The sequence below is a fragment of the Idiotropiscis lumnitzeri genome, chromosome 5 (genome assembly GCF_059441095.1).
Source record: "Idiotropiscis lumnitzeri isolate Australia: NSW breed Sydney's pygmy pipehorse chromosome 5, RoL_Ilum_1.0, whole genome shotgun sequence".
Taxonomy (NCBI): Eukaryota; Metazoa; Chordata; class Actinopteri; order Syngnathiformes; family Syngnathidae; genus Idiotropiscis; species Idiotropiscis lumnitzeri.
Window position 1 is genome coordinate 16,384,220 of NC_142395.1, and position 27,942 is coordinate 16,412,161.

Sequence of the window (27,942 nt, forward strand, 5' to 3'; positions counted from 1 at the left end):
GCAACAAGGACAAACACAATAAGTAACGTTGATAAAGGTCCCCGGCCATCAACATTCAATTTTCCCATATTATTATGCATAAAATTGGACAATATGCGTCTGGGAACTTGTGTTTGACATCCATGCCGATTGAAATGCAAACGGGAGCAAAATGAGCCCATCAAATTGAGGTGTCAGCGTGACGTTGACACGCTACAAATGATCCAAGTTCCTGCCCACTTTGTGGTTGGTATACGTCGACTCATGGCTGAGTGACAACTTGCCTGCATCTTATGCAAAGCTAAAACTTGACATTAAACCATAAAAAAAGTTGAGGCAAGAATGACTTCAATTTATTTTGGGAAGAATTTCTGAATCAGAATTTTGCTGTGTTCAGGCCCATTAACTTGGAGGATGACGATGACTACACCTAACAAAGTGTCCACACACACTCTTACTGAGGTGCATCTGGTGACTGTCAAAGCCGCCAAAGGTTTCGGCCCGTCGGGGAAGGCACCCCGAGCCGGGCGCTCCTCCTCCGCCGACGCCGTCTTGGACGCCGGCCATCGCACCGCCCAGGCTGCTGTTCACCAGTGTCTGCAGCGTCTCCACTGTCACACGCACGAGCACACAGACAAAATCAATGCGCAGTCAGTAACCGAATCATCCGGCTAACAGAGTTACAACAGCGGTTGCCAGGCAACAACCTGTTCCACATACTTCACATTCAAATATGTTGACGAGACTTCACATCTGTGTGTGTGTGTGTGTGTACTTCAGCACAAGTAATCACATTACCACAGCTGACATGTTCTCCATGGGGTGTACAAGTGGAAAGATCAAGTCTGTTCTGACGGTTTTAAAAGAAGAAAAGATTTTTTTTCTGATATTATGTACTCAAAATATAAATAAATGAACGCTGTATCTGGGAAGTATTCAGAGTGCCTCGGTTTTCTCACATTTTGTTATGCTTCTGCCTCAGTCCAAAGCGGATTATCCTCAAAATTATACACACAACACACATAATGATAATAAGGAAAAATTTTACTTTTTCTGCAGAACTTTTTTTGGGGGAAAAAAAAAAGAAAAAAGAAATGACAGCCTGAGCTCAATGCGTCTTTGTTTGGTGTGACATCACCTCTGCATGTGCGCACGTCAGTGTAAGTAATCAAATTACTACTGCAGCCGTGTTCGCCTGGGGACGTACGAGCAGAAATATGTATCCATTCCGACGGCTTAAAACACAAGTATTAATATTTTTACGAGACAGTGTGTGCAGAAAGTATTCACAGCACTTCATTCTTTCCGTGTTTTGATACTTCCATGTTGCGAAATAGATTTAATGTCCTTCGCAAATTTCTACAGACAACATCGCATTATGAGCATAAAAAAGGTTTTTCAGCATGTTAAATTCTTGTAAATGAAGAAAAGAACCACAGGATAAAAAGAGACATCTTCAACACGCCTTGAATTGATGGGGTTTTAAGTCGACTCGCAATGCTCATTACCGCTAATTGCTATGGCTACATGCTAACAAAAATAGACAACCACGTAGGACGACGAGTCTCTCCTGTTTTTAGTTCTCAAACACGATAAGGAAGGAAATGCGTAACAAACAGAAGTGGGGGTGCAGAAAGCATGTGGCCTGCATGGCTGTGTGTTACATTTTGATCTCTAGTCCTTCAGTTTACGTCTATCGTGCAAGGTGGTGCTTGTCATAAAAACCTGCTCACGATTTATCCACTGTAGCACGCCACCGAGCCCAAATGTACGCACTTTGGGTGACCAAACATATCATGGAATTGGCATTTCATCGTGTTTTTTTTTTGTAATGTGCAAAATTGCATTGATCATAAATAACTGCTCTCCAACAAGTCCTAGTGAAGATGTTTATTCTTATGTGCAAGCTGGTGGTTGTCATGAACGACTGACTCTCAAGTGGAGCCATTATATGAGTCCTCATGACGCACACGTGTGATCGAGCATGCGATGCACTTTTGTGCTTGAATTAGCTTTATTTCTAGTCGTTCCATTTATTTCTAAAGTTCAAAGTTATGCGTATGCTACATATGAATCCTTATCACATGTGCTAGTGTGACATGTGCAGCGTAGAAGACATTAAAAGTCACTTTAGCACCCAAGTTGCAGAATTGTGTTGTCACAACAACAAAACCGTCTTGACTGCAGCTGTGTCCCTTAAGGACAATGGAGTGTGAGAATAATTTGCATTTAGAAGAGACGCAGCAGGGCCTGGAAGCAATAACATCTCCAGCATCCCTATGAACCACAAGACTCATCAGAACCCTTTACGCCTCTTCTGCTTACCTTCCTGCAGGGCGTCCTTCATGATGCACGCCCCCCTGGGGGCCTCCGGCCCACCAGGCGACCTGAAGAAGGGTTCGGTCTGCCAGCAGCCCTCTTCAACTGGACTGGAGCCCTCACACATGCACTGGAAGAGCCGCACCTTCTCCTTCAGCAGGGACATGATCTCAGAATCCAACTGCTTCATCTTCTGCTTCAGCAGGTCTAAAGGAGGGATTAAGGAAAGAAAGGGAGGACAGTTTAATACTGTCGATACGGAATAAGCATGTAGAGGACATTCTGGAGTCATTTGCTCACCTCTCATTTCTTTGATCTCCTGTTGTCGCTTGTCGTCTTCGGTCTCGCTGGGAATGCCCTCGTCCTCGTCCCTCTCCCTGTGCCGCATAACAGCAACACGTTCACTTTTGTTCAACTCATAGAGCACTTTATATGTGTATAGTAACCAAGCCCCAAATTATTCATACCCCTGGCACATTATAAAATTAATTTAATTTTATTCAGTTATCAAAAAAAAATTCTTTGAGGAGCAGTTTTGCTAATCAATGACTTCATTTGACTTCATTTTTCTCCAGTTAATCGAGTGACCTGAAGCAAGGATTTTATTGAACAATAAAATATGAGAATAACGTGGGAAGGTGAACGTAGGGCTGCAGCCAAGAAATATTTTAGCCTTCGCGTATCCTACTGAAAATTCTATTTAATAATTGAGTATTCGGATATAGATTATTTTTCCAAGAAATATTCTGAATTCAAAAGAGAAAACAAGACACTTGACAAAATGCAATAGGATAAAAAGAATTGTGCATACTATTCAATTGCACAACATAATATTACTCTATAATCACAATTGATGATAAATTATAGATTCAATATTTAATCATATTAAAATATGATGAAGTGGGATGTGACATGAATGACACTTCATCACTAAGATGGGAGTATAAAAGTGGTTGAAAAGGTTAACTATATCAAACGTGGATTAATGTTCTAGCAATTACAGCAATAATGCTCAAGAATGACTAAGTACCTAACAGAACAGGAAACAGAATTTTTTTCATATTGACACTGTTTAACTCATTCACTAAAAGCCCAGGTAAAATGAAAGTAATTTTTAGCGTCTATATCCGTCAATGGCAGAAAAAAAAAAAAAAAATTTGCAAATTTGTTCATTTGTGACTTGTGAATATTTATGGCATTACTGTACAGGGTTTGACGTAATTAAATAAGAACCTTCCTACAGCATACCCAATGACCTTAGTTTTAATCCCTGTTTTTGTAGTTTCAGGGCTATGGGCTGCAGCAAAGGTCTACCTGATCCAAAGCCATGTCCGTCCATGGTGGGCTGTAATTGGTAGGTGGGGGTACTTACATGGACTGCATGGCGTCCTGTATCAGCTGCATCCAGGCGTTACGTTCCTCCTTGGAGCTGGCCAGCACCTCCATCATCTCCGGCTTCTCGATGCCTGCCGTGATGAGGAAAAGGCCGCGCTCCTCGTTGGCCACATCACGCACAATCAGCTTCTGCAGCGAGATGACAGTAGAGCGCTGGTCCTAAAGGGTGGGATAGTTTAGACAGTGGATGGGAGGGCCGAGGAGGAGGAGGAAGACATATGACAGGAGAAAGGGATGGTGATGGTGATGATGATGATGAGGCAGTAGGCAGGAAATGGGTTGGTGAGGCGGAGAGCAGGGGAGAGGAAAAATGATGGGAAGCATCAAATGTGAGCAGGGGAATACAAGCAGAAGATTAGAGGATCATTGGATGGAATGAGGGGATAAGAAAAAGATGGAGAACAATTGAAAATAGTTAATAGAAGGAAAAAACTCCAGTAAAATCTAATCAACAACAAACATTTTATGGGGGTAAATAAAACATTGTAAAATGCTCCCAATTAATTAGACAACTAGAATTAGGATTAGACCGAAATTAAATTGGGTGGGTCAAAGACAAATGCTGTTTATCCTACAGTAAATGTGTCACAGGTAAGCAAGTTGGTTGGTTTGGAAGAATCCATTAAAAAATACAAAACTACGTAGAGGGTAAATCAAGTACACATTCCTTGCACATTGTTACAGTCCACTTGGATTGGGGCCAAGAGGGTCAGCGACCCACCAGATCCAGCAGCTGGAGCTCCAGCGGAGGGAAAAAAAAAACTGTAGAACTGACTTAATGTTCATTACTGCCGCCTACAGGACATGAGTGGAGCTGATTTGCCCAGCACGTCATGCTTTCGGATGGTTTGGATTTTGGCGCAGCGCTCCACTGTAGTGTTTTTGCCCAAGGCTGCCCTCCAATCTACAAACATGTTATTTGTCTTTTTAAAGGCCTGCGCTCTGAAATGGCTGGGCAATTTCGCTATGATGAGTGTGGTTTCTTTGCCGCAGGCCACCACGTACCCCCCCCTTACTTTTGCTCACTCTGTGTGCACGTACGTGTGTGTGTGTGTGTGTGTTGTGTCGTAAGGTGGAAAAAGAACCTTATAACTATGTGATTCATTGTATTCTTTTTGTAATTATTTTCATGAATATAAAATACTTTAATTTTTTTAAATCAATATATAAAATATATTTGATGTCTTGCAAAATGTTTTTAATGCTTTAATTTTTATAATTCTCTAATTTTTTGATAGACACTTTGGGTCATATTGTTTTGGAATTTTGATAGCTAATGAATATAATTATTCTTATAATTTTAAATTCATATTTCCTGTTTTCTGCATGTTTTTTTTGCCTGCTTGTGAGCTAAGATGGCTCCACTAGGTGTGCTTTTCCGGTGAGCAGGCCTACCAGCATGGCAAAGACATATTTCTGGTCCTTCTCCTGGAGGAAGACCAAGACATCCGACAGGAGCAGCGCATGGACGTCTGAGAAGACGGGAGAATTTGGTGTTAGGCGTTTTCTCAATTTTTTCGGATCATTAGGGAAATAAGTGTCATCACCTTTAAGGCGTCCCTGGCTGCTCTTGAGCTGTAGCGCGCCGTCGTGGACCAGGCGTCGCCGTAGCAGGTCTTCTCGGGCAAAGATCTGGCCACTCTTCATCATCATGATGGATTTGCTGTCGGTGCGGCTGTGAAAATCCTTGAGGCGGCGCCGCTTGTCGTGCTCGTTCACTCGGCTGTCCACGCCGGCGATCGCCTCCTTTACCAGGCGCAGTACCTCAGACAGCTCGTCGTAGTCGCCGTCACTCTCTGCGCCCGGAAGAAAGGAGTACAGTCGGTGAGAATCCAAAAACTGTTTTGCTTTCTCTTTGGGCTTTTTTGTGTGCTCGCTGTATTTGATACGACCGCGGGATGGGACCAGTATCAGTGCAAAAGAGGGAAAAAAAAAGAAAATTGGTATAGTGTATACAAAAAAAACTGGAAAAACTGTGAGCTTCACTTTTGTTCCCACATTTTTGGTTATAGCCTTATTCCCTGGTGAAATACATCGTTTCCCCCACGACCTGTCGACATTCATTGAAATACTTTCAAAATGCGTGCTTCACATTGTTCAACTGTGTTTTAGTAAGAGTAAAGGTGTTTAAAACAATTGGGAGGTTTGAAGCTATAAAATATTTTCTTTTATAGATTCTCTATATTGTTGATTTCTTCCGAGAGTGAGTGTATGGAACGTGTCCCCACCGCGTAACTTCTAAATGTATTAAAATAAATTAAAAAAAATTCCCAACCCAAAAAAAGTCAAAAGAAAAATCAACACACAAGATTCTTTTACATCAGTGTTTCCCAACCTTTACTCAGTTAAGGCACCTAAATTTATATTTAAAAATATCTTACGACACGTCTATTCTGTTGTATCTTCAGCCATCTAGAGGACGAGCATTTAAGGATTCGACCTGTCAAGATGTGGCGCTGGCATTGAAAAATGAATAAAGATACATTATTTGTAGTATAATTCTCAAACTGACTTAGGGGAAGTGCATAATTTCCCGTGGCACGCCTCATGATTTTCCACAGTACACTAATGTGCGACGGTACAGTGGTTGGGAATCACTGCTTCAGGTACTCACTAAGCTCAAGAGTCGCCAATCACAGCAGCATTTGTCAAACCTTTAGTGTGCTGTAGGATCCTCTGAATCAGCACAGGGTACTTGGTTATCCTCTGGGTTACCAGCAGGATGCATTCCGGGATGCCGAGACGCCGAACAATGCTGCTGCTCATCTTTTTCTGATAGAAGAAAAACAAAACAAAAAAAACCCTGTAAACGTCAACCACGTAGTCAAAATTGCTTTGCAGTGGCCCCTTTGGGTGAGTTCCATTGCTCGTACAACTACCAGGGAGGAAGCAGAGTAAGATGCACGTACTTTGATGAAGGCCTTGAAACGTTTGTCTTTGGTTAGAAGGTCCTTGTACAGGTTGACGGCCTCGTTGTGGCGGCTGCAGAATCTCCCGTAGATCCTCTTCATGCTTTCGCTATTGCATCCCGAGAACTGAACAAAGATTGGGATAGAACTTATTTAAAATCACTTTGCAGAGTCACGGAGAACTAAGTGTGTATATATAGTGTGTGGATGACATTGTAGAACACTACAGAAATATAAAATACACCAGAATGTAAGACCAAAATAAGTGATGTTGAAAAAATATTCAACTTTTTTTCAACTTTTATCTCTGCCAGCGTTCAAAGATTGGGGGGAAAAAAAGCAGCGGCTTGGAGTCCGAAAAATACGGTGTTACATTTTGGCACGACATGAGGGATGTATTCGAGGGTGTCTGTCTTTCTCACCTGGCTGAGTAGGATGTCCCCTATCCGGTGGACGATGACGCCTCGATCCGAGCGCCTGTCCTCAGCCTGGCTCTCACGCTTCCTCTCCAGCAGACGCAGGAAAAGCTGCGTGTGGAGGTCCAGCAGATCGTCCAGAGCAGGGAAGAGCCGCTCCAGTATCTGGGGCTCCAATTGAACCTCCTTTTGGAGGCCCTTGCTGTAAACTTCCGACATGATGCGCAGCGTGCGGATGTGGTGCAACTCCGTCTGCATCAGCTCTGCCGTATAGTATATAATATCATAAATTAGTCAAGAATTGACGAAAACCACAATGTTTCTTTGCATTGAGCGCTCTGGATCAGTTATAACAACACAAAATGCTAAATTAAAGTCAATTAAACAGCCTTGTTCTACAGTGGAACCTCGGTTTGCGAACGACCCGCTTCCCACACGGCTCCCTAAATACATTATGCAAAAAGGCAAAAGATGCTTTACTAGTGACCACACAGTAATATTTCTTTAGAAACAAAAGCCTATTTTCACTTAGTCCTACAATTATTTATTTCTAATTACATCATCCAAAAAATGTAAATATTTGTTTTGGGGGTGGAACAAATGAATTCCATTACTATTTGCTTCAACAGGAAACCTCGCTTCGTAAATCCGTGTATCGATGTTCCACTATTGAAGGCTTTTATACCTTTTAAAACCTGCATAATTTTTCAAAGATCAGAGCACATCGTACTAATTAATTAGACGCGGATAAGCTTTGTAGTTTGATGTAAACAAGATATTTGGCCATGCACGTAGCGGCTTCCTCTTTTATATAGTTTGTACATGAGTGAGGTGGTGGCATATATGCACCGTAGATGATGTCCTGCCTCTTGACCAGGTTGCGGTCCAGCTGCTGCAAGTATTGCGGCTCCACGCCTAAACTCCACGAGTCGGCCTCCATCTCCTTGGCCTCGCCCTCAAACTCACCCATCAGTTGACTGTCCATCATCTCCGTCCCTGCAACAGGCACCAGAAAAACTTCTAGTTTCCCATCTTTTTTTTCGGGGGCGTCATTTCACAAATGTATCCCTCATAAAGATTTCAGAATGGGTCTCCATTTATTTACATGGTTGTGATGGTGTGTAATGACCTTCGTCAGTGAGTGATTCCATGGATTCTGTGACCTGATTCGTCCTGTTGAGCGAGTCGGTGGACTGGGAAAGATAGCGCAAGCCCTTGATGGGAATCTCATCAAACACTGGACTACACAGACAGAAGACACACATGCACTCAAGTCAATGTACGTATATTACCAATTGATGCAGTCATTGCGGAAATCGTCCTGCCGACTCACCCAGCAATGTTGCTAATGGACAGACTTTTCGACAGGTTGTTGCCGTGGAAAGGCATGAGGCTTGTGTGACGGCGCGACTGCGGCATCGTCAGGGACGTGTGGTCCTCTGGGGACAAGATGGCCGACCAGGGGCGTTCCCTCGTCCCACAGGCTGGACAGGTAGAGAAGCAAACCGTTTATTAAAACATCAGAAGTGATCGAGAAGGAATCCCAGAGGAACTTCTTTTAGGTTTGTGGAATAGAGGTGATAATGTAGTAGATCTCTAATGAATATCTCAGAGATTTTACCGCCAATTTAAAAACTTTATCCGAACTCACTACAACAATAGTTATTGATGCCAAAAAATATATTCCAAACCAATAAAGATAATTAGTACAAATGAAATGAACAATAAGTTCAACTAAACTTGAAAAATAACAATTTAAAGCTTTAAACACTTCCGTATGACGGAAATTTAAATATAAATTACAATTTAAAAAACGGGGGTACAAAAGAAGTATTTTAAAACATTCATATAATGAAAATGATTTTTTTAAAGGTTAAAATTAAAATGGAAACATAAAAAAAGAAAATGTAATTTAAAAAGAAAAAATGTAAAAACAAAAGAATATACAGAGTATTTAAAACCATATAATAAAACAAAAATGTAGAAAAGTAAAAAGAAGAACCTTTTGGAAAACAATTTTGCATGTAAAAATGAATGCTACTACTGGTTTTGTGGCATCCAACTGCACTGCGCTGGAAGCCTTTCAACCACTTTTGCTGAATTGACATCTTTGTTGCACAATGTTGACATTGGATGTGTAAATAACGCTGATGTACATTACTGTATGTTTTAAGCTGCGTTTGATGCTCGCAACTCACATTTGTTCCTCATGGTGACACCAGGGAAGGAGCTGGAATCTGGAACAGTGCTAAACTGCTGTCTGGGCAACTGGCCAGCATTAAACGGACCAGAGAGAATGAAAGTGAGAGACAGAGAGAGAGACAGAGAGAGAGAGCGAGAGAGAGAGAGAGACAGAGAGAGAGTGCAGAGGCAGCGTCAGTATTGGCCCACGAGACGACATGTAAAGGCATCGGTGGATCTTTTTTTACCTTCATCTTCACCTTGGCGCAAACGGCTAGGCCGTCCCTGCAGCCCTTGTGCACGCAGGCATTGCAGTCTGGAAAGAAAAGCGGGAGAACGGCGGATGAAAAAAAAAAAAGGTGTGGTGGATAGAAAACCAGGCCGCAAATGAAAAGCAGATTGTGGCGCGTGATGCAACACAGGGGTAATACTGCGGGGGGAATCTAAGATGGCTGACATACACATTAGCCACTGCTGTGCATGGGAAAGTTTCTCAGTCATAGGGAGAGTGCCAAAGTGTGATTTGGTCTAAAGTTTGGAGGACAAACATACTCTTGTTTCCAATGGAGACTCATACATCATATCTCCCTCTCACACAACTATTGAAAAGTGCTAAAAAGGTGCTTTTAGAGAGCACTGACTGTACTAAGGATAAACAACAATGAGTTCCTCCCACCCAGTTCAAGAGTAACACGCTTCATACTGCCTGCAAAAGCTTGTATCCAGTACACGGCACTGGCAAGAGAAGAAGTGGGGACAAAGCTAGCCTGACATTGCGTTCATATAAAAGACGGTGAGGAGGACTATTTCTTTAATTTATATTTTTAGAATTCATTTGTCATCCGTTCTGTCGTGAGGGTTAGTTAGCTCAATAATCGGTGTCACAGAAATATGTTTTATTACATGAACAGCTTTTAATGAACTAAAGGTACAAAACAGTTTCGATAGTTTTTCTGTATTGTGTTTTTGTATTTGTATTACATATATTGTTCCATGAATGTATATTTCCTGTATTTTATTTATTTATTTTTTTTTTTTTTTAAACCTTGTATGTTACTTGTGCTGTTTGAAATGTTACCATATTTGTCATTTTTAGGAGATTTAAGGGTGATTAATGACTGTAAATAGGTCTTGGAGTCGTTTCCCCAAATCCCAAGAAAATGTTGTATATATGATAGAACTATGAGAAAGTAGAATGTGAATGGTTGAGTTATTTATGGTCTAGCCTGTGCTTGGCTTTTAATGACAGCAATGTTTTTGTTTTTTTTGTTTTTTGCTAATTAAGATTGAACATGCCCAACATGTTATTTACCCCTTAAAATGATCACATACAATGCCCCTACTGATGAATTTCTTCAATTTAGTGAGCAATGAGTATCCCAATTGCATGCTTTTTATTGTCTCTAATATCTGTTACGTTCTCTCTTGACTCAATTACTGTACGGGCGGTTTATCTATTACTTCTGAACCCAAAGAGACTTTCTGAGCAATGTGAACTTAATTAAAAAAATAATCTAACCAATTATTGGAGAGTAATATTTTTTTTTTAAATTGTGAAAATAAGGAAACAAGACTGTATTTTTTCAAATATTTGGATTCATTAAAAATTTAAAGTTTTTTTGTCATCTAACAATATACATTCATACTTTAAATATAATTATCTTGCGCAGATGATAAAAGAATACATATAAACATATCTAACTTACTAAAAATTAATATGTACAAATAAAAACGATTCATTGGGGCTACAGTGTCAGTTGAAACTCCTGTTTGAGAAAATGTAACCTCTGACCTATAAATTTGTGCTTGGTAAAATGTAAATATAAATCGCACCGAACCGGAGATAACCTTTGTCTTTTTAACACCATCTTCCGCGTCAAAGTGCACACTTCCTACTTTTACAATGGTGTCAAAATACGCGCCCGTCTGAGTCAAAGTGAAAGAAAGCATTACATGTTTTTTTGCTATTTTCTTTTATCTTAGTTTTTTACTATATTTTAATATTTTAATTATAATTATTTTTAACTTCTATACATTTTTTGCAATTCTTTTCATGTATTTAATATATATTATTTAGATTATGTTTTACTCTTCCTTTTTATTTATTTACTTGATCTTAGTTGTGTATATTGTTCTGATAAACTTTTTAAAAAATTGTTTTGAAATTTAATTACATTTTCATATACTATTTACATTTTTATATTTATATTATTATATTCCTGTATTTTAATTTTGGTTTATTGCAGTCAAATCATTTTGATTCTATTATTTTATTTATTTAGCTACATATTGTCTCTAATTATATTTTTAATGTCAAAATCTGTTGCATTTTTTGTAATTATTATTATTGTTTTTTTAATTTATTGTAAATAGTTCACCTTACTAGATTATGCAACAAAGTATTATTGTTTTGGAGTCCCATTGCCATTTTCTCCTCTTAAACACTTTTATGAGGGCTTTTCTTTTTTTTTTTTTTTTAAAGAATTTATAGCATCTTGCGGAGGCAGGCCCTGCATATGGCCTGAAGCTCACACAAAAGAGCGACTGTGTGAATGCCTGAATGTCTTCCAGGCCGGCATCTGCCTGGAAACACCCTCAGAAGCGACAAGAAGCACAATGACGGAACATATGAGTAGAAAGCTGCTTTCTGCTTTCTTAGACTGTTGCGCCAAAATCTTGCGCAAGCAGTGACATCCTCTTTCTTGCTATTTCCTCGTCGCGTTGATCTCCTTAGTCACATAAACAAGACTTGTGACTGATTCTGGACACTAAATGCCAATATGATGCTAATCAAAAGTTCATTATGAGAGGTCGATTCTTGCACAACAATGTTCAATTTGGCTTATACTTTGTTTTTTTTCCCTACAAATGAAAAAAGACTAAAAATAAAAATACAAAAGTATACTATATTTCCCCCATGAATGTCCATATACTGAGACTTAACAAAAACTTTAGCATAGCATAGTTAGCATGACCGAAACCTACAACCAGTCGCCACCGTGGTTTGTGTGCACATTCATGCTCTTGTCTGCTTCAGACTTTATGAGGAAAGAAGCGATAGAAGTCACAGTACTTTTGAGATGATTTGTGGAGGTGATCGTGGTTTTTGCTCATATGAGCTCACGTTTGATCCAAAATATTGTGCAGAACACTTTTATATATTTTCTCGGGTTGAAGTGGACAAGAGTAGTAACGCGCATCTAAATTTTGGTGGCAATATGAACTTGGCAAAACAAGCAATATTACAATGCTTGCCTCCCTGCTGTGAAGCACACGGGCTGACATGGGAAAAAAAATAACAAGCAAAGCTCCAAAAGGGGGTCTGCCAATTTGCCGTAAATCTCACCCCAAAACACCCTTAAATCACAACAGATTCCTTTAGGGGGTGACTTTGAGTGCGTTTACAGACAGACCTATACAAGTGCCAATGTTCAGCCCATCCCTGAGCAGAATTTTTACCATGAACCACTCTGGTGTGAGATCTCATTACATTGTGCAGGGGAAACCCTTAAAGAAAACATACAAGGAGAACATGCGATGATACTTACACGAGCACTGGAAGAGCTCCTTGCTGCTGAGGGCCTTATTACACTGGGAGCAGTGGGAGCACGGCAGCGGCTGGCTGGAGCCCATGGCGGCGAAGTGATGCCCATTGACTGCCTTCTTCTCCTTCTCCTTGGCCTCCTTCTCCTTTTTGTCTCTCTCCTTCTCCTGCACAAGTGAAATACACCAGCAAACAAAAGTAATGAATTTGGAGCATGAAAGCAAGGCAAAAAAGGCACGATGTTTGGAAATTCCTCGTCAGAATAGAACTGAGTGGTGTGATTACAGCCCAACAGGGGTGTCCTGGAATATTAAGCATCGCATTATTTATGGCAAGAACTAATTGCCTCATTAGATGAAATACTGCACCTTGTTAAACTCACTTTGGGTGCTTTTCACAAGCGAAACAAACGCACCACGGGCTTGTCCCTGTGCGCTGTCTACCAAAAGAACAAGACGGCAAAATGAAAGAGGAAGGAAGCACCTGATGCACATTTCCTCTTTCTCTTGACTGCACGAGCTGCGGCACTATACGGACAAATAGCACGTTTTCATCGCAAAGCGTAACAGCTACAATCGGCAATGAACGGGTGAATCCTTTAAATGATTATCCAAATTGACAGCATGCTCCGCCCACATTAGATGGCTTTGGAAAAAAAGTGTCACTAATAAGATCCTGCAGCTCAGTCTTCGACTCTGGAACTTCATTCGGTCTAGCTGACGATATCATTGGCTGAGGAACCCACTGTGGCTGTGGTCATGATGTTGTTTAGCACCACTGTTACATAACAGTGGGGCAGCAGCGTAGAAGGGCTTGCTAACAATGACACAATTTTAGAAATAAGCAGTCAAGATTCATACTTGATGCATGGACAGACATCCAGCGACCAAAGAAATTGCATACAAATAATACAAAGCACACTTTCCATAATTATGTCCGCTTTAAGTGGAAATCACTGTCGTCAATGGCTAAGTATGACACAGTGTAATATGACACTGGATCCTCCCGGGAAGTGTGACAGCTGACAGAGACGTTCCGTCTGGGAATGAGTTTTTCCCGACCTTTCCCTCATTGGGCACTGTTATAGACAGAAAGAGCGAGCGAGAGATGACGTCAGCCCGCTGCCGTTTGGTCATCGCAATTCCGATGAAGTGATGTGGAGAAGAACAAGAGCTGCTATTCTCACGGCTTGACGTCACATGGTATCCACCCAAACCCAAAGGAAACCAACAGAGCAGAGTTTCCAAAGCTCAGGTTAACAAGGCAACAGCCCGGGGCATAAAGCTCAGAAGAACGAGAAACTTACAGTGGAAAATCTCAATCTGGAAACTGAGAGCAATTTTGAGGAAAAGTCCAACCACTTCACTCCCTTTGTCTATTATTTTGTGAAGTTTAGCACCCTTCTTTCTCCAAAGAGCTTCACCTGCCTGCCAGATCTCTGCCGGAGTCTTACGTCACGCAGCTGTTGGCTGTCAACCAACGCTTGCATGGCTCTGCTAACAATAACCATTTTATTTACCACGCATGACTTATTGTTAAGCGTCCTTGGGACCACTGAAAGGGACTACATAAATATTACTATTCTACACTTCTTTAACCATAATTCCTCCTCCCTACATCATACGGTGAGTAGATTTACTTTATTTTAGTTTTATGATAAAGCAAGTCATTTCTTTTTCAACTTTGACAGTTAAAATTGCTAAAAAGAGCTACTCATGCCTGATTGACATCAGTGAACTTGCATCGGCACTTTGTGAAAACTGCAACAGATCAATAAAAAGCGAGTCGTTTTACATTGTCTTACGATATAGTCGTTAACTTCTGTTCAAATTTGTATTCAGGAAGCCTTTCTGCACTTTTTTAATTGCTATGTGGATGCCTTCGTCACAGGTCTGGTAGGTTTTACTTTATTCTAGCATTGAACTATAATCTTGTTAACTTCTTTTAACACTTGCATGAGTCGATAACTTGACTGAGAAGAATGCTAAAAAGAAAGACATTTAATTTATTTTGGTTTTACGCTAACTTATTGACTTTAAGATACTAAAATGTTACTCAAAACAATGCCTGTAGGCTTTGATGAAGGCAACATTATTTCAGATTACAATATTTTCAACTCTTTTGACGATCGGACTGTGTCGAAACTAACACTTCCTGCCACAACCGCTGTTTGACCAATAATGAAACACGGCAATAAGTCTCTCCCAAGTCTGATAACAGACTACAGGCTTTCCACTGGAGAGTTTGTCAAGGAGAAGGAAAAAACACAAGTGACCTCATCGAACGACACTTTTTAACAACCTGACAGCTACGTTTGAGATCTTGCTGCAAACACCATCAATGTCAGACGCTCAGACCCCGATCCCATGGACCTCGCCCCTCCTACCTGGTGCCAGCCCTTCCACCTCCTCATCGAGAAGCCGTGGCTCCGCATCAGCCTCCTGCATGACATCGCTGAGGTGACGGTGGCTACAAGAAGGAGCAGCGAGACGCCATTGCACCGAGTGACAAAAAGGAAGTGAGGCCGACACTTCTGCAATGAGCCTTTTGCTGTTGACGCTGTGACGACACCGCTGCTGTCTCAAGCCAGTTTGCACATGGCGGGCTCAAAGACCTGGTGAGGTGGCCGGGCCCTTTAAAACTGACATGACTTGAGGTAAGGCGAGAGAAGATGGTATAAACCGCAGACGTCTTCCTGCTTTACTTCCTCTTCACCACCTGTGATGACAATTAGTCATCCATTTCTACAGTTTATAGACATTAGAATGGCGGGTGAGCTGGAGTCTATCCCGGCTGACATTTGAGAATAGAAGCAGGATACACCCTGGACTGGTCGCCAGTCAATTGCAGGGCACGTATTGTATTGTACTTTTGGTGAGAGAAGCGGGGAACAGCAACCTGAACAAATCGCCACTCAGTTGCATGGCATGTAAACAACCACTACACTGCACCTAAGGACAGAGCCTTTAATTAACCTAAAATTTTTTCCATGTCTGACGAAGTTGAGAAACCATATAAACTCCAAAGGAAGGCAGGAGGCGATAATTCAAAATCATCAACTCAGAGCACTGCTGCAGACGTGCTAACCACAATAACACTGTGCTCCCAATGGATAACTATACATTCCAAAAAGGTGACTGCAACGGATTTGATCGATGAGGAGAATTTTGTAAAGAATCACAGAAAAAGTCTCGTGGGTGGAATCACCTTAGTCTTCTTGTACATCTTGTTCTTGAGGTAGCTGAAGGTGCGGCTAACTTTGGTGACACTCTTGCCCGCCTCAGCGTCGCTCCGCAGCGGTCCGGGCTCTTCCTCAGATATGCTACGCAACCAAAACACATGGGAACATACCTGATTTTTCAGACTTTAGTGACACCAGGCAAAAAATGCACCATGCAAAAGGAATAAAACACATCGCCCCGGAGTATTAAGTCAGTCACATTTTGGGAGGAAATGTATTTAGCAAAAATCAAGAGTAAGAACAGTAGAAGAAAGACTCCTTTGTGGCGGTAATGCATCAAAAGTATTTGCCAAGCGCCAAAACAAAGAAAGTAAACAAAAAAAATTGTTGGCAACTAATCTGGACCAGCCAAACCATGGGGAAGAAAAAAAAAGGTGCATATTTAGTACATAACGATTACCACTCCACTGACCTGTATGCGAGCGATCCAGATGTGCTAGAGAAGGACCTCATACCTGCAAAGAATAGCAGTTGGTGAAAATACAATAATTTATCACAGGATCTGTTCTACTGAAACAAAAGTATTAGGACCGGTGGTGATCAAACGTACAGGTAAGGAAATGGGGAGAAAACCAACCAATTTTCACTCTCACAGGACCCAGAACAGAAAAACTAGAACAGTAATAAAATAAAAAAAAAGTCCACTACACGCTTGCTCCTGGAATGTACTTCTGAACAATATAGGCGATAGCTCCTCTCCCACCTCGCTAAACAGAAATAAACAAAAATCAAAGTATAGCACAGTCACTCAAAAAATCCTGAGCCAGAACTATTTGTCCTGCTTGGTCAAAGTTTAAGGAGTCCTGGCTCCAAAAAGCATGGTTGAAAATGGAATAATCCATGACCCACGGTCCTCGGTGCGTTTGTGTTACATGCTTGTGAGCGAGACGTTCAAATTTTCAAGTTGCGGTGGGGGAGGCCAAAACAAAAGCTCAGCCACTAGTGTGGCGCTTAGTGGCCAAAGGCCAAAAGCTGACAGCAGAAGCCGCCGTTTTGGCTCGCTGCCATTAAAAGCTGATGAAGGCTCAATAAGAGCTAATGGCACGCTATTTAAAGAAGGTAAGATATGTTGTGAAAATGGGTTTGTTACATTGCCAAAGCGAAGACCAGATACAGCGCTTCATCTAGTTACCTTGCCAACCGTAAGCGAAGCCAAGATATGATTCTTCATCTGTTCCTAATTATCTTGCCTATCTTGCCAAAGTGCGAACAAAGGCAAATTCCAGTCAGGTCCATAAATATTGGGACATCAACAATTCTTATCTTTTTGCCTCTGGACACAACCAACATAGATGTGAAATGAAACACGTGACTAAACTGCAGTGCAGACTTGGAGGGCATTTACGTTCAAATCAAGTCAACGGTGTAGAACTACAACAGTATATGCCTCCCACGGTTTAAGGGAATTAAATTAATGGAATAAATTAATAATCATAAATCAAACTTTCACTTTGTAAAACTTGGTTGCAAATCATGTGCAGTCAATTACAGCCTAAATTTGGTCTTCAGTTCGTCCTTGTGGCATTTTCCCTTCAGTTTTGTCTTCAGCAAGTGCGATGCATACTCAATCTGATTCAGGTCAGGTGATTGGGTTTGTTAAAATGATTGGGACAAAATGGTGGAAGGACAGGTGTCTGAATTGTCACTCAGGGACCAATAGTGAACTATTCAAAGAATTAGAATGGGAGAAAAACACCTTTAAAGGAGCCCACATCTGAACATCACAATTTTATTAGAGGAATTGTGGACCCTCAAAAGTCTTCTGGAATGGTCCAACATTAAAGGTATTTTGACATTATGCAAAGGAGGACATGGGGAACATTGTCGGTTATATTAGGACAACCCCAGAAAATGTAACAAATTAACACCAGAGACCTACGCTCCCTAAACTTGTGACAGTCGCAAGAATAGTTCAAAATTGTCAATATCTGGTGCCTACTGTCAATACAAAACCAACCAGGTAAATTTGGGGGAAGTCAAGATGACAATCTACCTGAGCACCACAAAAAAAGTAGACCACTTAACATCCAGCGGACTTTTAGCAAAACAAGTCAGCATAAAGCAAGAGGAGCATTTTTTTCAGGGGGGGGGGATTCATAATTCATTTTTTCTATGTATATTTTAGCTCTCCCGCTGCCTCAGCCGACCTCGCCTGGACGCTGCACACTATGTTGCATAGAGACTTCTTTGAAATAGCCCCATGTCAACTGGCAAATTATAATTATTTTCACATGAAAGGATAAGGGTGGGCAAACTTTTGTGTTTCAAGAGTCACATTTGTTGTTTTTCTTTCCTTTTTTTTCAGAATAACAAATGTACCAGACTTTTATGACCATAAGGCACACTGTATCAGAAGGCGGAATCTCAGTTACGGGTGCTATTTCTGTCTTAAACACATTAGGCTCACCGAACATTGTAAAATATATGCTATCTTAAAACATACGACGGCACGCCAGGTTCCCTCTCGTCATTGTCAAAGTCAGTTTGGTCGCCGTGCAGTTCCTCATAAATAATGCTTTTGCGATAGCTCGAACAACAGCGCAAGCAGACACGATAGCCCAGGAATCCACAAACATTTCACAAATTGTGGCGTAACTCAGACTAACTCACGCTGATGTACACACAGGCCGCAGTTTGCCCACACCTGATGGATACACGAGGAGCTGGAAGGGTGTCTAAGGGTGACGTCACACATCCTGATGGCCTCGGCTACAGCGCCTAGCGCGTTCAAATACTTACTGAAGTTATCATCGTCGTCGCTAGTGGACGAGTCGCCGTAAAGGGAGTGAGACTTAGATTTAGTGAGGATAGGGGAAAGGCTGAACGAGAAGGAAATCCGCCTCCTCCGGCGCAGACGTCCCACCACTGATGAGGGGGCAGGCGGGAAAAGAACCAGAGCAAGCACTCAAAGATCATAAACAACAACCAACAGCGTTTCTGTCATGTTGTGGTATATACAGTATTCAGAAAACATTTCGTAAGTGCTCCCTAAACTAATTGAACACCACACCCCAACTAGACACCTTACACCTCAAATGTAACTTACTGACATTTAGCGGGACTGAAGTACAGTTTAATCAAATCAATTCAGTGCAGGCCAAAGCACAGGCGAATGAAAAATATGCTACTGTGTTTGACATCACAAATGTTTGAGTTTGACAGGCCTCACTTTTTTTTTCTTGCTATATTTCAATTCAGCCACTCACCGTCAATGTCTCTGTGGCTGATGGCGAGCATGGACACAGACTTGGTGAGGGGCAGGGTCATCGGGGGGCAGCTGTTCCTCAAGGGACGATAGCGTCTCGACTTCTGTGGCGACAGGAGAGTCGAGGGTGTGACGACTAAAAGTATTAATGACAAATGTGACAAACGAGGACCCGACGCCGACCTGCTTTTCCAGGCCGCACGGCGGCCCCGTCTCCTCCTGCTCCTCTGTGAGCGACACGAGCGAGCCACGCTCGTCCACGTCGTGCTGCAGCATTCTGGAAGGCTCCAGAATGCGGGGGCCTTGCCTGGCCGGGCGCCGTGCCTCCTCCTGGCTGCCACTCAGGCCCTCCAGGCTGTAGCTGTGCGGACACAGTGCAAGGATATTACGGCTTGATGTCATTTCAGAGTAATCAGATGGATTACAGTATTACTATTTCTGTCTTTGCATGCATTAAAGGGCTAAAACAAAACATCATTCAAAGGAAATGTATACAGCGTACATAAACTGAAAGTAAAATAGACATAATACACATGAACAGTTCAAAATAAAAAAGGCTATTAAATAGATAAATATATCATGTAAAAAATATTTAATTTGGAAATAAAATCTAAAAGAAATTAAATAAGAATAACTTACTAGATCGATGATGTACTTTTAAACTGGTGAAAAATTATTTCTATGAATAGATATTAAAATAAATTAAGTCATTAATACATATTATATATAATTTTGTCTAATTTAAACTGCAAATTTCAAACTTAAAAACTGTATTTAAAAAAAAATATCCCCCAAAAATTTAATGACTTTTTTTAAAAAAAAACCCGTATGAAGCTATTTTTCTATATAATTTTTAAATAATTATTTGGGAAACAAAAACATGTCACTCAAAACAAAATGCGTTACACTTGTTCAAAGTAGGCACCTTTTGCCAGATTTCAGTCAGCTTTATGATGTGGATGATGCTTTATGACCTTTTATGACTTTTTATTATTGAACGTTAATAGCTTGAATTTATTGACTCATAACGTGTTTGAGACCATTTGAATTTGAAGGTGCTGCCAAAAACTTTTGACTATTATTGTGTGCAAGTGAATACAGAGAGCCATTGTGGGGCTAAATAACAAATGCCAACTGAGGTATCGGAATTGTGACCATTGCTGCAATTGCATCTTTTGGAAGATGCGAGGGCTTCTTTGCTATCAGTGGTCACGAAATCTGATGCAGACCATTTAAACAAAATTTATAACACAAACAAGGGCCGTTGAGTAAGAAAATCCAATGGCGGCAATCACGGGGAGGAAAAAAAATTGTCGGTTACATTTCAGAATGAGCAACCCCGGCTGGCTGCAGCACTGATAAATCTCTCTTATCTCCCTCACAGCCCCGAGGTTTTGCATGGCACCCCATTATCCAGCAAATCATCGGCCCGTCACATCGGAACATAATTAACCTCAAGTGGACCAAAAGCGACCGTGACTTCGCTGATTGTCGGAGACCAGATAAGCGCTCACCTATCCTCGGGGAGTAGGCCGCAAACGTATCCGTCACACTGAGGCCTGCTTCCTGACATTATTATCACACAGCGCTTTGCAGAGCCCCGAGGTCGTCTGCCAACATGAATCAGAGCGGCAGCTGCTAACACAGGCCGCCGACTGACTGATGGACAGGATGAGTGACGAGACGGAGCGTACGCGAATGCAAACACGGGGCGCCCGCGATTACGACAAATGGAAAGAAAACCATGCTGTGTGCTACCCACAATGGTTGGCAAAAAATGAGCCTAGCCAAGGATAACTGCTTTCAACTGTGGCTCATTTGGTTTAATTTATCAAAGTACAAGCCTGGAAGTCGCCCAAAATAGTAAACTTCATCTTGGTGCATCTTGTCCATGCCAATTTTGGGTTGATCGAAGGAACAGGTGTATTATTTATGTATTTTAACTTTCGTCAACAGAGTGAGTTTGCAGGAAACAAGCTTTTTTTTCCTTAGGTGGCAGTGGCGCTCATTTTATTTAATTTCAGGTGATTTAATGCACTTCAAATCGTTGCTGTTACAGATCAAAAAACACAACGGTAGTAAATGTATTATTGTTGTAAGTTGAGATATTTCTTTTCTTCTATTTCCTGTAATATAAGCATACACTGTTATGCAGAGGCGTACTTTTTATAACAACAATTTTATTGACATTATACTATTCACAGTCGCGGCGGAGAGTTGTGGGGGTTGAAATGTTTTCTTCTTCCTCGGTGGGCATAAAAGAAAATAATTGAGAAACACTGATTTAACTCAAAGCTAATATACCTTAAGCCAGCCATGAGTGACTGTGCTGCAAGAGTGGCAACAGTACATTCTGCCATTTATTGAAGACAATTTCATTGTTTTGCCAGTGACTACACGTGGCATGGATAGAAGAACATTTGCGATATTTGTAATTGATGAATAATAACTTCCAAACATCTCGCAGCACACTAGGAAACCATGGCACCCTGATTTTGAATGACTGGCATAGAAAGTTACTCCTTCCAGTTGAGGCTTATAGGAGTGAATTCCGTGGTGAGAATTCGTTGACGTACGAACCCTTCGAGTTCTTCCCCCAAATGGCTGCTTCAAACCTTAATGGCCAAATTCTTGTTGTATTTCAGGCATGGGTCCTGAAGACTTTTTAGTGTGTCTATTTTTTAGCAGATACTGTGGCTCTTTTAGGTCACTATCATGAATCTACCCTGTAAACATTTGAACTAGTTTTTGTCTATTTTCACTCATTTTTTACCAATTTTAACAGTTTCTGACCATGTCAAAGTAGTTTTTTTTTTTTTTTAAATCATTAAGCACTTTTCACTTTTTTTTTCTAAAACATTTTTCATTACTTTTCACAAATCACCACTCTATTTTTTGTCTTTACAATTGCAACCGTTGTACCTCTTCTGTATTGATTTTATAGTTATAGTTTAGCTCATGCTGGTTAAAAAGTAATAGATTAGCTAATTTCTGTCGATTTTCACAAATTACCATTTGTTTTATCCTTTTTAAGATGGAACTCACACACTGTGATTACTTTTGATAACATAAAAACCCACTAATTTCTTTAAACTTGTTTGTTTTTTTATCCAATTTCTGACCATTTTTACTGGTTGTAACCAAGTGATTTAAAACACTTTTTCATTTGTTTCTAAGATTTTCAAAGTATTTGTTAGACACTTCATTAAGAGTACCTTTTTTATTTAAACGATTCCCGCTTGTTTCCAATTTTTGAAAATGTTCACTTTCCTACCATTTTCAGTCGTGATGTTTTTTTTCACATCCAGATTCCTGACATCATCCCCTCAACACGTTTCGATACTAACAGCGAACAACAACAATAATGAGGACATCTATTCTGTCGCATGTGTGACTGTATAAGAATAGTAAAAGCTGCATAACACTACCCTCAGACCACAAACTTCTCATTCTTTGCATGTGTGTGCTGTGTGTGTGTGTTATTTTTAAGCAGCATGAGCTACAAAACACTAGTGTGCTTCTTGTGTGTTCTGAGCAGCAAATAACACATTTCTCACAAAACAGTTGCCTGTGGGGAAAGAGCAACAATGCGGTGGTTGTTTGGAAAAAGCATATGTGCAAGAGGGGGTCTACTAGCTCAATAGGGAGGCTATATGGAGCTATTGGGTCACACAACGGAATCAATAGTATGAGGTATACCTTCTCCTGTGAAGTCTGAGTCTCCCTTTCAAGCTAGGAGGTCAACGATGAGAAAGAAAGGAAGTGGAAGATAAACTTTCAATTAACTTTTTCTTTCTTTAATTACAATTTTGTGAAGTATCTAAATATTTCATTTGTCCCATGTATAATAGTTCCCATTGATTTTAAATTTAACTTAATTTTTTCCCCTAGAACCTTGTCGTATGAATTATTCAACCGCCATGACCATGACGCGTAAATAACAAATTTAAAGCTGTCTGCAATCATTGGTGCGTGTCAAGTGGTATGCAAGTTCAGCTCTGTCTGAATGTCCCTCCAGCAGCGGCTCACAGACAATGGCTACGCAGCTGCTGACAACGAGGGACACCAGCGAGCAGGCGTCAAGTTCAAATGACAGCTACTGTAAGAAACGGCTGATGTGTTGAAGGCAAGACGACAGCATCTCAGCTGTTCACACCGAGGATAATAAATGGAGAAAGGAAAAAATATACAAACGTTTATATGCTTCATATAGAATGCTTCTGTTTTGGTTCTAAATGTGGACATGTCATTGGGCTGCAAACTTGAACTGTTGAGTGTATAAATGCGTGTAGTTGTTGTGTCTTTCCTTGTGTGAAGCATTTTGTATGAAATGTGATATATATATATATATATATATATATATAACTGTTTGCTGATCATGGAGGGGTGGATCTATTTTAGTGGGGTACAGGGCCCCTAGCCACTCCAAAATGTGAAATATCACTTGTCTAGTAGTTGTATTTATTACCTTGCAGTTTTTTTTTTTCAAATATATATACAGTATATATAATAAATACTGTTATTATTGCTTTGCATAACTTACCTACACTAATAGATTGGGTGAGCGTGTTTCATTTTTGGCCCTTAAAATAAAAGGTTTGGACATCCCTAATGTATTTACACCACCTATCTACAACTTAACATATGCTATTCTGCAAAGAGACATACAAAACCAAAATATAGGATCAACCACCAATTGCCAGGCGTGCAATTCCTTTTTCCCAAATGGAACAGTAGTAAGTAGTAATAATAGCAGGTGCAGTGTTTACCTCCTTTGGTTCATAGCAGGGCCTCCTCCGTTGTTCTTCCCAGGTCCCCAGCTGTGTCGGCGGAGAGGTGAGAGCGAGCGCAGGCTGCTGCGCATAAGACAGCGCCGCGGAACCTCGGTCACTCTGTCCTTGGCCTCCTCCTCGGCGTCCCCAGTGACACCTCCTCCTCCGTCTGTGGCGGAAACAGAGAGGTGCGTGGGGACGCCTTCCTCGGGGCTCCAGCCGCTGCTGCCCAGTCCCTGGCTGCCTTCGAGGCTGGAGCTGGACGGGCCCACACTGGCCGTGTCGTCAGTAGAGGAGCAGGAGATGGACACCTCACTGGTGCTGTCGCCACCTGTCACTCGTTCGTCATTCTGTAGCAATTGAGGCGAATGACATATTGTTATTTATTTTTAGCAAATATTATAATTATTGTCAAGTATAATAGTGCTATTTCAATGACATCAAAGCATGCCGATCCAAGTAAGCCAGAACTGTCTTGAAGTTTCTAACACACAATATAACATGGAGGGCCATTATTTCTGAGTTTTAGTTCCATTTAGACAGAGGACGATTATTATTATCATAAGGACGGAGAGGTCATGACGGAAGGGTGCCCAGGTTGTGGACGGAGGACGAACCAGAAAAATAGTAAAGTGCCCATCTATATAGATTTTGGCCTCGTGGTGGCGTTAGTGGGGCAAGGTCATACCAGGTCACTCCGTGAGCATGACTGTTTTGACCACTACTAAATAATATTTGGTGTGGTGGGAAATGGGTGATGCATTCAGACACATGCACGCGCACATACAAACAGTCTATTAAGAGCTCATTTGAAGGTGTGAGCTCTAACTGTGGCCTATTGTCCCACCAGCTGCGGCGCAAGAAGCCTGTCACAGAGACACTTCTGTCAGGAGAGCCAGTAGTGAAAGGTAGGCTTTGTGCCAGCCAGCTCTACATCCTCTGGGAAGTCAGAGAGCTCACGTGACCGCGGGGGTTCATTCAGGCGAGCCACGTGACCGGTCGACGACGTTTTAAGAGGGAATCATCTCCAAGTTTAGGACTTAATGTCGTTATCCGTGCACAGCACGACCGGGAGAAGATCTAAATGCACGTGACCTGCCGAAGGTGTCCGCAGGTGGGTAGCACGTCGCATATCTCACTTGGTGCCCACGGCAACACATTGTGCGCTTTGTCGCTGGAGCCCGTAAGGGCCACGACCCACCTATTTCTAATCTTTATACAGTTTGTGTTCAGACAAGAAAAATGACAAACGAGAGAAAAACAAATTTTTGTTAATGAAATAAAAAACTAAAATGTTTCTAAAGAAAAAAAATAAGTCATAATAAAACGAAGAAAAAGTAACTATAACTATAGTGAAAACGTCCTTTTTCATCTTATCTCAGTTAATATCTCAGATGAGCTTTCAAGGATTCATTTCAAATGTATTTAATCTGATATTGCTGTATGACCGTACAGAGGAAGAAAGTTCAAAAAGTTGTTTGAAATTTCAGTTGACTTCATTTTATTACACAATACTTAGTGATTTGTTTTAATCTTGCAATGACAAATAATTCATAACTAATACAAAGGATTTTTGAAAAAATAAACGCAATATAAACAATCAAAAATTCAAAACTACTTTAACCCTGGTTCAGAGCAATGGCATCATGTTTTGTATTTTATTAAAAAAAAAATCCCAATTTTCTTGACAAATTTTCCACTTTTTTTGCTTTAATTCAGCCCTTCTTAAAAAAGGATTTTATTACTTATGACGCTCATAATTGTTTTTGAATTTTTCCTTGTATGTACACCACATTTCATTCAACAGTTAATCTTTTTCAATATCTTTTTACATGTATGTCAGGCAAAAGGGCTCTGTTTTTGTGTTGAACCAGATTGCAAAGTTTCTACGGTCGTTTTCCCTCATCAAGAGCTTTTGTTTTTCTTCTCGGGCAAAAGGAGCTTGTGTTTCACAACGGGTGTCTTTGCTGCAGTGGGCCAAACCTTGATAAAGACGCTGTCATATCCCACCTCTGCGCTCAGCAAGCTCTCAATGTCACTGCCAGAGTCTCTGTGAATGGTTGAGGGGTAACAGTTGCTGCTGACCGTCCTACTGGACAAAGCAGGCAACGTCGATGCCCGCGAGGACCCTGTAAAGACACAACAACTTAAACTTAAAATGTGAAGGGAAAAAAATTGAAGAGCTTGGAGATAAGGAAGTTACGGAGAACAATTAATTTAACTTCCTACTGTGAACACAATAAGCAAGTCTGTTATGCAGGAGGGTGAAATGAGTTCTTGAAATGTGAGAAGGTGTGAAAGGACAAATTGGCTCAATAGCTGACTTGTCTTGTGAAGGAAAAAAACAACAACACATAAACAGTAGTTGAAAGCCCCTTTTCACGCTGCTCATCTGTTTTTTTTTCATGACACTGTTGTGTGTGAAAAGTTGTTATCGACAAGTCAATTTTCCGACTTCCAAGGTATGCAGACGGACAAAGTTTTTTTTCTGAAACTAATTGAGCAAGACTGTCAGCTACGGTGAAAGAAAAGCCTTTTTTGACTGAAATAATTGTTTTTAACTTATGGAAAAGTCACTTGGTTTCACTAGATTTAAATGGACTTTCTAGACTTCACCTCCACCAAAAAAAATAAAATAAATAAATAAAAATCAAGCACGTTTCATAAATTATCCATAAAGGCAAACTTTTTTGACCTGACACATTTACCTTAATACTGTACGGCAAAACTGATATAATAAATATTTTAGAAAAAGTATTCTAGCCTTCATCATACAAGTATTCAGAGCAGCAGCTTTTGTACATTTAAGGAAATAAAGGAAGAGGAAGAATCCACAAGAGCCCAACAGCGAGCTTTCTTTAGCCGGTGTCCGGGCACAAAATGGATGACATCATGTTTTCATTTTGCATCATTTCTGCGAGAGAGGAAGTTATTCTTTGTCCTCCCACAGAACATTTTTCAGTCCTGAGAGGAACTGTGAGGTTGTGTGTGTGTTATAGACGGTGGGGACCTGTCTCCCCTGTGGAAACAAATGGGGACGTCCCATTGACAAGGCGACAAAGTCATGCAGTTCCTCCAAAGTCAAGGTGCAATTTTCAGGAGAAAAAACAAGCTTGTGATTCTCGAGCAAGTTTTTGACTAGTGAACACATGGCCACTGACCTGGCTGCTCAGTACAATATGATTAAATGGAATAATTACTCGACAATAACAGCAAAAGTACACTGGAAAATTACTCAGTCACTCGTCATCAAAGGGTGCACACGATTGACTTACTTTTACAGTTTAATCCAACAGTAGTAAATGGTGTTTTACACTAGTATGGCAGAACAAAAAATATATGACGGGACTACAACCACATAAGTGGGAATTGAACTTCTCGTGATGTTGTACATGCATCTCTGCCCTGGCTGCTTGTTGGAACATGACTAAGTCAACAATGCTAATAAAACAACAACAAAGTAAACTATGGTGTACCGAATATGGCAATAACTCAGATCATCTCGTGGATTAACAATCTTGAGTTAATTGTGTGTTACTTTTTCTAGTGTTTTTTGCAACGTGGTCTGTGTGACGACACAACCAAAGGGGAAAATGTGATGAAAACGTACATTGCAGTAAGCTCCTTTTCCAGTTCCTAGTGCTTCGTGTTCTGTCTTGGCTGCACATAGAACATTCTGTAAAATAAAGCCCTGCAATTTGACTAATTTTTTTTATTTCCCTTCTTGTTTTTGTGATAAATCAACAGAAATGGTGAGAACCATTCCACTTTTAGACACAGAACGTCTTTCAGAATTAGCAGTGGTTAACTTACTGTTTACATGTGGCAACGAAAAGCAATGCAAATAAGAACCGAGGAGCACCAAGAGGACTTGAGGCTCACCTGTCTCGTTTAGGGCGTGAGCTCAAGTATGCGCGGCTGTACGTTCCAAAGAACTACCATCTCCCTTCAATAAGAGTGCTAAGAACAACATTTGTCCGA

General features: G+C 40.8%; 1 protein-coding gene across 7 annotated transcripts in view; it reads right to left on the reverse strand.

The window, feature by feature from the left end:
- The window catches only part of akap13a (A-kinase anchoring protein 13a), an 89,881-nt gene that overhangs the window by 6,674 nt on the left and 55,265 nt on the right, over positions 1–27,942 (reverse strand). For 2 of the 7 annotated variants that reach the window (XM_088296007.1, XM_088296008.1), the window contains exons 11-33: positions 25,945–26,090; positions 23,959–24,311; positions 22,889–22,921; positions 19,373–19,550; positions 19,191–19,293; positions 18,724–18,849; positions 16,397–16,439; positions 15,951–16,065; positions 12,748–12,910; positions 9,448–9,515; positions 9,217–9,286; positions 8,352–8,502; positions 8,124–8,260; positions 7,868–8,014; positions 7,025–7,281; positions 6,603–6,728; positions 6,348–6,465; positions 5,241–5,489; positions 5,089–5,165; positions 3,671–3,852; positions 2,599–2,675; positions 2,305–2,505; positions 438–590 (exon numbers count right to left, since the gene is read on the reverse strand). In XM_088296007.1, the coding sequence (XP_088152133.1) occupies positions 438–590; positions 2,305–2,505; positions 2,599–2,675; positions 3,671–3,852; positions 5,089–5,165; positions 5,241–5,489; positions 6,348–6,465; positions 6,603–6,728; positions 7,025–7,281; positions 7,868–8,014; positions 8,124–8,260; positions 8,352–8,502; positions 9,217–9,286; positions 9,448–9,515; positions 12,748–12,910; positions 15,951–16,065; positions 16,397–16,439; positions 18,724–18,849; positions 19,191–19,293; positions 19,373–19,550; positions 22,889–22,921; positions 23,959–24,311; positions 25,945–26,090 (3,273 nt within the window). The remainder of the gene's footprint in view (positions 1–437; positions 591–2,304; positions 2,506–2,598; positions 2,676–3,670; positions 3,853–5,088; positions 5,166–5,240; positions 5,490–6,347; positions 6,466–6,602; positions 6,729–7,024; positions 7,282–7,867; positions 8,015–8,123; positions 8,261–8,351; positions 8,503–9,216; positions 9,287–9,447; positions 9,516–12,747; positions 12,911–15,950; positions 16,066–16,396; positions 16,440–18,723; positions 18,850–19,190; positions 19,294–19,372; positions 19,551–22,888; positions 22,922–23,958; positions 24,312–25,944; positions 26,091–27,942) is intronic. The other 5 variants (XM_088296010.1, XM_088296009.1, XM_088296012.1 and 2 more) reach the window with 5 other exon arrangements.